General features: G+C 40.3%; 2 protein-coding genes across 2 annotated transcripts in view; one reads left to right on the forward strand and one right to left on the reverse strand.

Moving 5' to 3' along the window:
* LOC145500754 (NLR family CARD domain-containing protein 4-like) overlaps positions 1 to 5,375 on the forward strand; it is a 51,169-nt gene extending 45,794 nt beyond the window's left edge. The window contains exon 7 of the mRNA XM_081480279.1: positions 1,412 to 5,375. Coding sequence (XP_081336405.1) covers positions 1,412 to 1,489 — 78 coding nt within the window. The 3' untranslated portion in view covers positions 1,490 to 5,375. The remainder of the gene's footprint in view (positions 1 to 1,411) is intronic.
* Positions 5,376 to 7,325: 1,950 nt separating this feature from the next.
* Positions 7,326 to 8,379, reverse strand: LOC145500129 (uncharacterized). Its single transcript, XM_081479615.1, has one exon. The coding sequence runs from the start codon at positions 8,377 to 8,379 to the stop codon at positions 7,396 to 7,398; it is 984 nt and encodes a 327-aa protein (XP_081335741.1). The 3' UTR covers positions 7,326 to 7,395.
* Positions 8,380 to 12,366: the final 3,987 nt, after the last annotated feature.

The raw sequence follows: 12,366 nt of genomic DNA on the forward strand, positions 1-12,366 counted from the left end.
TAATCGAATCTATAACAAATTTCGAAATTAAAAATGTCTTTTGAGAACTTCTTTTGAACGAAAAGGTTTGTTGCGCTTTTCGTAAGTTTAAAAACGGTAAGAAACATCAAGAAGGAAGCCGTTAAAGGGCGCGTAATTGTCATGTGAATGGCGTAGGTATCCAATTACGAAAACTTCAAATTGGATACCTGTAACTCGGCCGTGATAAATATGTCTGAAGGCGTGTGTAGGCATGAGATTGAATTATTCGGCCTGCAGCTAGGTGAGCTACAAGAGTCGGCAGGAATTTTGCACCTTTAAGAAATCCCTCACGGAAGTTAGAAGGTGAAAGTTCTTTGTAATGAAGATTGTCTTCGTTCGTCGAAAGCATTTGGTCTTTAATGGAATTGACATCGTCACTCGTCATAGTGGAGGTTCGAAGTGCGTTCCATGATTGGTTCGTAACGGGTCGCAAGAGGGGTGACAGTTCGTGACAGATCGTGACTGTTCGCCGGGTCGTTACGACACGCCACGAATCGTCACCTATTGTCTCGACCGTTACACCGAAACTGAGTTATTTCGCGAAAGGGCTAACCGGAAGTGAACTTCAGGTAGTCTAGACCTACCCCTGAAAATGTTGCCGGATCGTGACGGTCCGAGACGAGTCGCCAAGTTGACGCGGATCGTGACGATCCGCGACTGGTCGTGACGACCCGTCACAGTCCTGAAGCAAGCATTTACAGTATGATGAGTCTTCGTTCTAACAAAAAGTGAAGTTACAAACATTCGTACTATCAGTGGAAGACGAAACCCGCAGACAACCAAGCGGCAAACAAAAATAAACAGGCGAAAGAAGTGTGGGAATATTCCTTGTTCTAACAAGATGAGGCCACAAACATTCGTATAAAAGTGAAAGACGACGCTCGCTCGACAGACGAATGAAGTGTGTGAATATGATCGCACACCAAGACGACTGCGAAACCTGCGGAAATACAAACAAAAAAACCAGAAGAATGAGAGCGTGAATATTCCTCGTTCTAAAAAATTGAGGCCACAAGCATTTGTGTAAGTGTGGAGGACGACGCTCGATCGCACAACAAACAGACTGCTTAAACAGACGAATGAACTGTGTGAATATTTCTCGTTCTAAAAAATGAGGACACAAACATTCGTATGAGTGTGAAGGACGACGCTCGATGCACACCAAAACAGGCGAATGAAAGTGTGAGCCACAGTTTTGTGATCATGTTCTTGAACGAAGACAGTGCAGTTAGTTCAAGAATGTAATAGAAGCCAAAAGGAAAATCTTTAGAGGTTGCAAGCAGAAACTGATTTTCCCGAAAATATGGCTCTGTATGTGTGCTACAACTTAGTTGGTCTTAGTCAATAACCCCTGTATGCAGTCAGGTTGTAACATTTATTTCTCTGATAGGACTGGATTTCAGGGAGACTGCTCACAGAAGCGTGCGGGATGCGGTATAGGAACCCAGAAACACTTGCTGACAAGTAAGAGATCAAATGACAAGCTGGGTTAGATGATCTGCCACAACGCTGGAAAACCTCGGTGACCTGGAACTAGAACGGCAATTTGGATCAGCAATCAAGACACCTGAAGAATGTAAAATAAATAGAAATTATTTTATACTTTGTTAAGGGAGGTAGGTAAAACCAACGTTTGGTTGCTTCAGTAGCGCTAGCGTAAGCGTTCTTTAAGTTACTTGACTGATCATCCTTGTTAAACTGCAGTTTATGAAGTGTGAACACAGATGTTTCTAGCGTGCGTGAGTATCCCAGGACGCAAGATATTTTTTCTCACACTTGCGCGCGTCCTTTAAACTAGCGTCTCATATAACTTGTAGCTCTTAATTGTTTCTTAGAAATGATAAATTTGTTACTATGTAGAATCTCCTGAGTGCATTTTAAGTGTTTTACGCCATCTTACACAAGCAATCAAAGCTGCGAGGCCTTGAGAGGAACACAGCTGTGGTTAGTCTTGTAACTACAAGATCGCTGTAGGTTTTCATAGAGCTATGGGTAGCCTGCGAACAGGCCCCCGGCGAGTCCGAATTAAGCAGGTTTTAGATCAAACTCTTGGTGATAAAACTTAATTTTGAGAGTTTTAGTGTGCGACATTTGCACTTGTCGACCACTTGTAACAGGTGAAAAGCGCGGGAAACCGTTCAAGAAACCAATTCATTGATGGTATTGCTTTTGTGTCTGATTGGCCGAGAAAATGACACGTTTATTCTGACTGGGCGGACCAATTTGTATTTTGAACCAATCACAGAGCTCAGCAGTGTACTGTTAACAGATTATCATGTCGTGAAAATCGTTCTTACTCTTTCATCCTCACGACTGATAGCTTCTATTTTCTCCCTACATTTTCACGACAATTTTCACGACAAGGTTGTGTGAGTAAACGAGCTGATCATCAGAGGAAAGATGAAAGATGTATTGACTTAAACTCATTTCTCCCAAAGAGAATTATAGAAAATTGAGTAAAATAGTAAGAAGAATTAATTTTCTGATCATGTCACCAACTGTCTGCAAGCGTGCAGCAGCTGGTTTGGTCTTGTGAGGAAAACTTCAAGGAACACTTCATTTAAAAAATAAGTGTATTTTTGAATTATTTACTTCTTTGTCACTAGTCTTTGACAATTTCTTTTGCACTGTCAGAAAGGACAAAGTTGTTGAAGAATTGTTTTTTACAACGACGGAGAGCAACAACAGAAAATTGTGATTGTGAAATTCAGGTTACATTTAGCTGTAAGCTGCTGTAGAATTTATTCAGCTATGGGTTGTGTAGCATGGCCACAGATAGTTTGTAGCGGTTATAATAGATACAATATATTAATTATTTTTGGATCCAGTAGTTAACACAAAGTAGCTGGAGGCAGTGGTTTAAAATTTATAAGACGTCTTAGTGTATCTGTTGAACCTCGAGTGTAAATAAGCAAGTTAATGACGCTCTTTGTCAGGGATAACGAAGAATAAGTGTGCAGTTACATTTTGTGATTCAACTATTGTTACTAATAAACGGTAATAATTTTACATGAGACATTTGCTTGTTAAATTTTTTAGGAGTTTCTCACGTTGAACCACTTCCAAGCTTTTCGTACAGTTGTTTTTCTAACTTAACAGGAAAATGGTAACTAGGGTGGATACAGGATTTTGGAGAAGGGGATTCGAGATACAGACGGCCGAGGGCGTTGCCCTTTATGGGGGTCCGAGGGCACCCTGCCCTAGAAATTTTTAAAATTGAGGTCCTCGGAAATGGGAGTTTTTGCATTCTGAGGCCAAATCAGCGTGTTTATGTCTGATTTGTTTACTTTAGGGCGTTCGACGGAACCCCCCGAGCCCCCCTAGATCCGCCCCAGGGTGAAGTAGATCCCCCACAACATTCCTCGGTGACGGTTAGACCCAGGATGGGTAGGGAGAACTTTTCTACAGAGCTTTTTAGTTTGTACAGAGGGCATGAATTGGAGCCGCTTTTGGCTGAAATAGGATTAGTATTGTACAGCTTTTCTGGAATTGGGCATGATTTTAAGAAGAAACTATTTCGTGTATTAATTTCTCTTGACGTTGAAAGTGCGCTTTAAAGGATGATGGATATTTTAAAAGTCTTCTACAACGCCGGCCCCAGGGTCTTCTCCGTCTTTCAAAGTGGCAGCGCGAAATTCGCTCTCCTGAAATGTTTACGCAAACGTAAGTCAATTCTGGGTCATCTGAGAAAAGTCTGAATGAACCAATCGAGTTTTGGCTTATCAGTGTCGAGCAACACCCGTGGAAAATCATATTTTCATCTTGGAAAGAGGGTGAGAGTTTCCAGCGGGCCCGCGCACCAAAAATTTAGGGGTCTACCCCCCTGAAATTTGCTCAGTGAAATATTTTTTCCAGGTATTGCAAGCTCTACAGACTCTGCATCGTTTTCAGAAATAAAATTTTACGTAAGTTATTTGACACGGATTCCCCGTCAAATGACTTCATGTACTTCCTAGCATGGTTGTTCGCCTTTTAAAATGCCAGAAAACCGTGAACCGGTTTATTGATCAACGTGCAAATGTGAACATTCACGAATATGAGAGAACACGTGGAATCTGTTTTACAATGGTTTTTGAAATAATAAGTTTTGGAGCATTTCGTAATTTAAGAAGTAGGACTTAAATCATCTCTCTTATCAGAGTTACAAAGAAATCAAAGCAATCGTGGAAACACCATTGAGCTAAACAGTCGTTCTTGCTTATTTAATGCTGAGACACGGAAAATGCTTTGATGAAAAAAGTTGGAAGGACATATTAGGAAGGTGAGAAAAACACGGGGCTCAGTAAAGTACTTTTTCCAGTCCCTCACGGACAGTAAAACAGTGTGAACCTGAACATCAGTTTCTAATTCGTTGAAGCAATGTATCATGGCGCGTGCAGGACACGCGTGTTTGCTGCGCTACAGACGACTAGGTGTCGCGCTGCGCGTAACATTTGCGTTTAGTGCATGTTCCAACGCTGTCTTGGTCAAAATTGAAGAAAGTTTTCAAATACCATATGAAGGAGTGAATGCTGCATGTGTTTGCTTGTACATAAAACGGTCGTGAAACTGTAGTTGTGGCCGATACGGCAGAGTTTAAAGAACTTTCCTTTAAGTTGTGGTCAATTGTATCATATTCGGGAAATGAGAAGATGCTGTTAGTTATTTCTGGCGTTAAACAGTGATGAGGTATTCTATAAATGACATCAGAACTGGTCGCCTCATTTTCACACTGTTGGATTGAGACACTGAAGTGTGTCTGGATGAATTCGAAATCCCTATGGCTCAGGTCCAAACAACTCTTAATTCCGTGTTTGAGTTGGACTATGTAAACACACCAGCAGCGAGTTTTCTGATATCTTGTTAAGTCTTCATTGCTCGAAATTTTGATCCAGGCGAAAGCAGGCAAGGTAAGGACTTATTACATGTTTAGGTACGGTTTCTGTGAGTAAGGGCGAGCCAGTAGATTATTTTACTTCCCCAGGATGACATCAACCTAATCCCATGGTTACAACCTGTTTTTATTTTATCTATTTATTGTTTTGTCAGATTGCCCTAAGTAAAAGGCGTACTCTAGGGCCTTAAGTCTCCTTCAGTCGCTTTAAGTTGCTATCGGTTATGCAGGTTGTGCAATGTTGTTGTTGTGCAATTTTAATAGATCATGAGTTGACATGAGCTGGGCAACTCAAGAAGTGTGCTTTGGATATTTTTTTTTTACACTCGTTCCCAATGCATTGTAACCATCTAAAACTGGCGAAAATAAAGCCTGTATAGTAGACTGTAAACAGTCGACGAAAATTATTTTGGGCTCCCGCTAAGACTTTTCATGAATGACTTCGAATACGCAGCAGAAAAAACCAAAGAACGGTAAAGCTTAGCAATCTCCAAGCAAAGAAAAAATCGCGCGCTTATCCCATCATAAAAAAATACACGGCCATTAGAATGTATTGTGCTATCCAGTGCTATCCCAAGGTTACATGTAACAATATAGTGAAAACAAAAGTACCTTTAGAAGACCAAAACACCAAGTATGGCTTGTGCTAAAATCTCAGGAGAAAGCCAAATATTTTCGATGGTCCGGATATTATCCGCGTGATGGCATCATGACTTAAAATAAAAGGACAACAGAAATTAGTCCCTCTTAATTGTTTGAAAACTCTCGCGCTTTAAAAATTTCTGTTGAAGAAAATACAAATTGTTGAGTCACAAGTCCAAAATAAGGGTCTTCTTCACACACTACATAAACTGAATTTTGGAATTAGGCGTAAAAAATTGTTCGGCGGGCCAAAGAATTGGCAACAGTAAATGGATTAAATCAACTTCCCTAGAAACTAGGACAGGGATCACAATTTCAAGCTCAAAATTCTTAGTCCTTAGTTCTTGAGTCCTGGACTGAGTCTTCGACTGCGTCGAGCAAATCACACAGGGTATAAACAAATGGAATGTCAAACTTACTTTTCTCTTCGTCGTTTTATCTAGCATACTTTTAGAACGAGAACGACTGACCGGCTTGAGAAGATTTGGGTCTGCAGTGGTCAAACCTGTTTTCTCCGCCTTGATGGAAAGTTTTGTGAGCGATCGAGTAAAGGGGCGCTGCTCACGCTGGTTAAGCAAGGAATCAAACTTGCTGACAGAACCTGTGAAGGTTGCTTGGCAAGTTTCTTGGAAGCCGAAGATTTCAAAGGCTTCTCAGATGTTTCCTTGGCCCCTCGGATCTTTGTCTTGTCCTCTTCACTGTCTGCACGCCCATACTGGGTTTTGTTGAAGACCTAAATGTAATAACTGACCTTAAATGTAATAAACTCCTAAATGTAATAACATTTGGCCTTAAATGTAATAAACTCCTAAATGTAATAACATTTGGCCTTAAATGTAATAACACCTAAGTGTGACAACATTTGGACTTAAATGAGATGGTTTATAATCACGTCATCATTGACGTCATCAAAGGCGTCATTAATCAACTCACTGTTATTGCATAAACCACGTGATCTGTTGCAGCATCTGTCATCTCATTAAAAGGGTTCTTTTATCGCAACGAGTAACATGTGTTTTCGGGTTTGTCACCTGACTGATGACGTCATTGCACTCAGTTATAGCGGAGCTCTGCAGCGGCCCGAATCTAAGGCCTACAGAGCGGAACTCCAGAAATATGTCAACGTTAAGATTATCGTCAGCTTATATCCTATTTGATATTGGGCATCCATGTCATGGCCAATTGACAGTTGTCAAAAAGGTATTCGCTGACCAGTATCACATGACTATTTCACGGGCTTACGTATTCTTTTATTTTGACCGCTGATTAGGTAATTGTTCTCCACTGGATCGCGGGCTCAAGTCCTATTTTTAACCTGTCTATGGTCTCTAAGTTCAGATTTAAATTAAAAATAAAACGGGAAGCACTGCTTTTAGGCTTGGCTAAATCTATCAAGCATTGGAGTGATATTTTATGGTTTCATTTTCGAATGATGAGATATCCTGGGTCTCAACTGGACGAAGTTCTTATTGTAATTATATATGACTTTATTAATTTTAGTTTATTAATTTCGAACTCAAGGCTATCAAGGATATAAAATTTATAACAGCTAACATGCATCAACGGAGGTAATTTTTTAAACAAATTATGTATTGAAATAACATCAACATTTAAACATTAACAGTTCTGTCCATTTCTTTGCAGTGAATGGTTACTCTTTTGTCTCTTTTCCTCTTCAGCTTTGTCAAAAAGTCAGTATTTGTTACTTTTCTCTAGACACAACTAACACTAACAAAAAAAGTAAAAAGTTTGTAAAGATACAACATCAGTGTTTAAACATTAACAGTTCTGTTGACTTCTTTTCATTGAAGCTTGTTTTTTTAGCCGGTTTTTTTGCTTCATCGAAAGGTCACCATGAGTTACTTTTTTTTCCAAAAAATTCTTTTGATGACACACCAATCGTATCCGTCTTTCCTAATCTCCAACCAGGCATTGGCCCATTTTGGATCGGAAATGATGCTTTTTAATTCCATGATCAGACCGCTTGAGGTACCATATTTCTTGATAAGGCTACGGACACTTATAACAAAAGATTGCACTCCGCCGGAGATATAAACCCTCGGCAACATTCGAGTTAGCCTTTGCGTCACCGCCCTAAACCGTGTACTGACTCCACATAACGATTGGTATGAATGGCACGCGTTACCGGCAAATAGAGCGGCCGATGATATCAATACCATTTGGAAGATTTTTTCTAAAAGTTCATTGGGCAGGTTTTCGATGCAACAATCTCTATTGGATCCAGACGCCAATGAGCCAACATCCTCATCAGGAACAAACTGAAGCGCTATTTGTTCCTCTCCACCCTCAATTATCTGCAAGGCTGTCTCGTTTGGCTGATCACTTTCCTCAACTTCAACCAGAACATCTCCCAAGTCATCCGTACCCTCTTGTTGTTCAATTTCTTCATCACAGTCATCATCATTAACCGTATCACCCATGTCAATGTTTCCTTCAGTTCTACTCGCATATTCCTCCGTGATGTCTTCTAGTACCTCCTCACCATTGTCGTGGTCGCTCATAACTGGTTCCAAGGCCACAAAATGTTCCCCTTGATTTTCTGCAAAATGTCCAAGGTACACAGTGGCCGTTGCAATACTTGCTGACGGGCTGAACACATGTTGCCCACCAGCTCCTAGGGAAGATACTATTTGAACGTCAATGTTATATAAGTTCGCGGCCGCATACAGTGTTAGCTGATCCCCATAGGCCCCATCTTGTGACATATGATTTGTATAGTTGCTCCAGGAAGCAAACTCATTATCTGCCAAATGCTCCAAAAGAGGAAAACCTTCGTTATCGTAGGGGTTGCTTTCTAAGTAATCAACTATTTCTTCCTTCATAGTTTCGGCAGTTTCGGCTGAAGCTGGTGTGAAAGTGCACTGAATTGGCAGTTACCATCTCCTGGTGGGTTATATGCTATTTTATAGCCTTGATCTTCAATAGCCTCGACGTAGTCGTCTTTTCTCATAGCTATGTGATACTTTTTATAGTGCTGATTTTTTTTTCCTTTTTGACAGCTTTGCTACTTTTTGTTTTTGTTTTTCGCGCTGTAGGGTAAGGCTAGTGACGTCATCTACAGGGACCCATTTCTTTTCTTTCTTTCCCGTTAGTGGTGAAGTATATGAAACCTTATAGGTATGTAACTGAATGTTTCTTTCTTCTACACGAGCCTCAGTTATATGTCGCTTATTAAATGATCTTCCTCTTGGACGCAAATAAACTGTTTCTCCAACGCTGTAAACTGAGGGCGGATTCAGGCGAAGCTGTGTTCGCTGCGCACGCTTATCACACCTCTTGGTCGCTTTTTGTGCCTGCTTTCGCACTTTAGAAGCTTGCCGGGAACGTAGTTTCCGGTCATTTTCTGTTGGGCGAATTTTTCCAGGGCTAGGGAGACATTCCTCTTCTAAGCCGCTTTCTCGGAGATTATTACATTTCCGTGCAAAATAAATTTCAAATGGTGTTTTGTGAGCAATTACTTCTTTGGGGTCGTTATTTAGAATCCTTTGGTAAAGAGGAATTTGTTTTGCCCAGTTGACACCGTCCTGACCCATTTTACTAAGGTCGTACTCTATCTTAGATCTCAGTGACCTGTGATAACGTTCAACCTTGCCTTGCGACTGGGGGTGCCGAGGGCGACTGTAAATCAATTTAATATCCATGCGCTCACAAAGCTTTTTCACGGCTTTTTTGAACTCTCCTCCTTGATCGCTTTGAACTATACGTGGTGCTCCATGCTCCATATAGATACTTTCCAGTTCTTTTGCAACGTCCTTGCTTGATTTGTTTGTTAGAGGACGAAGCCAAACGAAACGACTAAAAACGTCAATCACTGTGAGCACGTATCTATACAACTTCCCATTCAACTTGACAGATCCTTTGCTTCCCATATCCATTAGATCTATTTGTTGTCTCATGTGAACATCTCTAGCTCTAACTGGTTTCAGTGTTGCCTTATTCATAAACTTGGCATTCCGACGATAGTGACTTTTGTCGGTGTTTAGAATATTTTGTATTTTATCACGACTTCGTCCAACAAAGTTGTCCCTGAGACCGCAAGCTAACTTCGCTGCGCCAGATCCTTTGGTTCGGTCAAATTCTCTTGCGACTATTTCGTTCACCTCTGAAGATCTTAACATTCGACGTCCATCAAAATAGAGCTCTTTTTTCCCTTTTTCTTCTTTGACTAATATCCTACCCTTGGCTCTCCAGAATCGAACAGCAGCTGTGCGCATTGCCGTTGTCCGTTATTTCACTGGTGGCAGGGCTTTACCTCCAGCAAGATTAATCAGGGCTTCATAAATGTCGTCTGGTAACACAGAAGGCTTCCTGTTTCCTTGTGAATTTACACGATCATCTAAGGCCACGGAACTATGCAAAAATAATGCCAATGCAACTGCTATAGCAAAAGCGGTATAACCCATGTTGAATCAAATAGAAAGACTCATTACTCTTAGCTAATTGAAGCAAAATGACGGTATTCAGCACGTGCGCTTTTTCAGACAGATATCAATTAAGTGTCTGGACATCCAATGTACATTTGTGATCTTTGAAGATAACCGGCGAGCGGCCTGCGATCGGCGAGTTGGTGTTCTTTTTTAAATTATGAAAGTAATTTTCTTTAATAATATTTTCACAATGTTATTTTATGTTAATTATAATTGCAACTGTGGAACATTTGTTGAGTATGTAAGTGTTTGATCAAACTCAATTTGCTGTATTATCCGACTTGTTCATTTTAGTAAAACAAGGATTACTGATAAGTGGTGATAAGGATAACAGGGATAACATCTTATCTCCTGATATCGGAAACTAATTAACTCGCACTTTTGGTCCTTGGATAGCGCTCTTCATTTTGCATTTCAAGACAGGCAAAATGTTTGTCGAGTTTGGATGCAGTGTCCAATTATGTTAATCAAACGCAATCATTAAAGCAGGAATTCTTTGTTAACCAGTTTTTCAAACCTACAGTTTGGAAATGCTTCGTCATTTGCGAAATATTACCCCATGGGGCATAATACAATTGATACTTTTAAAGAAAAAGCAGATTCACATCATCCTACTGGGAAAATTGTAAACGACCAAAATATCGGACTCTGAGACCTTGTTTTCCAGACACAGTTACGTATATAAAAAAAGGAGACAGATTGAAGGATCGAACTATCCAGACTCGCTGTGTGTGGTCTCACAAGAGAGCCAAATCGAGATATAAAAGGCATTTAAACCATGAAACGACAACAGCTATTTCAAATGCACCTTGCGTCGCGTCCTGGTGACGATGTCATCACGGCATCCGGTACCACTGTGATAGTTTTGTCTGGAATTGTTGTTTGGACTGATCAGGTTGTGATTCAAGAACGGACTGATAAATCGCTGGCGTCTTGAAAATATTTTCTGCGGAACTATATTGGTTAACAAGTAGATTTAGAAACAAAAACGTCACGCTATTACCAACCTATCGAAATTTGTTTGTATGAGAAGGAATTTAAAGGCTGGAATAAGGATTCCCGCTTACAGGGATTGTGTGTAGTGTCACGTGATTATTTTACTAAACAACGAGGTGGTTACGTCAATGATGACGTTTGTGTAACGTTGTTTCATTTAAGTCCAAATGTTGTCACACTTTGGAGTTTATTACATTTAAGGCCAAATGTTATTACATTTAGGAGTTTATTACATTTAAGGTCAGTTATTACATTTAGGTCTTCAACAGGTTTGTTTTTCAACGGTCTTCCACCGAAGATTGGCTTGACTGCTCTAACGGGATAAACGTTCCCTTCGACCCTCATGGCATAGCTTCACGCTGACGTCTATGATATTCTCCGCGAAGATCTGCTCTTAATGCACTGTAGTTATCGGCCAAGGAACTATGAACCTCAGACTAAACGACATGATAATATAACCCAAAATCAGAAGAGTCAAAAACGAAGACTGACTAGCATACAATGACATAAATCTCCCGCTAAACGCCTAAATTGTCCATAGACGTCCCATGACACCCCGCAAGCCTCCCCATCGTGCCGTCAGAATAATAATTTATGACTAATTCGTTCCTCAATCGTCCGAAATTACATATTATATGGCTAGCTCCGTGAAAGGGCAAGACGAACCAAATCCTGCACCGTGATTGCCTACACGAACGGACGAGAACGCGCTATCTCGTTCTTAGTGTGCTTTGTTTTTCATCTCGACTCATGTAATAAATACTTTATTCACCAAACGTGAGGTCAAGATGGCTGGATATTTGGCCTCGTATTTTTTTTGCGTGTTTATGGACCCCGGGTCCGTTTCGGTCCATAAACACAAAAAACGTTTATGGCATAATTTAGCTATCGCGACCTTACGCCTGGTCAATAACCCATATAAATAAGAGACCCTATTTTTATTCTCAAGTTATTTTTACTAATGGTAGTCAGTTCTTTCGTGTAAAATGTTAACAAGTTCTTTTTGTTGTTGTTGTTGTTTTTTGAGGATGAATGCGTATCATTTTTGTTAGGGGCTTAATTCCTCCAGACAGAAGACCTTTCTTTTCTTTTGGGCATTTTTCAAAAATAAGATTTAAACGCCCTCGCCTCGGTCTCCAATTCACCCTTCCGTTGAGCTAGAAAAAAAAAAAAAGAAAAATTAGCGGCCTAAAAGCTAAAAAGCTTAATGCTTGCGGTATGTTACATTCAATAAATACTGTACGTCCAGCAAATACATCAATAAACAATAAATTCAACTTTTTTAGTGTGAGGAAGACACCTTTTTTTTATAGAGAGAGGGGTAAATTGATGTGTGCATGCCCATGTTGTGTCGTGGTCAGCTGTTTGAGAGCGTGACCAAAGAAT

Source organism: Orbicella franksi, chromosome 10 (assembly GCF_964199315.1).
Source record: "Orbicella franksi chromosome 10, jaOrbFran1.1, whole genome shotgun sequence".
NCBI lineage: Eukaryota > Metazoa > Cnidaria > Anthozoa > Scleractinia > Merulinidae > Orbicella > Orbicella franksi.

Bases quoted from the DNA above. Each gene is read 5' to 3' on its own strand.
- LOC145500129 (XM_081479615.1), bottom strand. From the start codon at position 8,379: ATGAAGGAAGAAATAGTTGATTACTTAGAAAGCAACCCCTACGATAAC.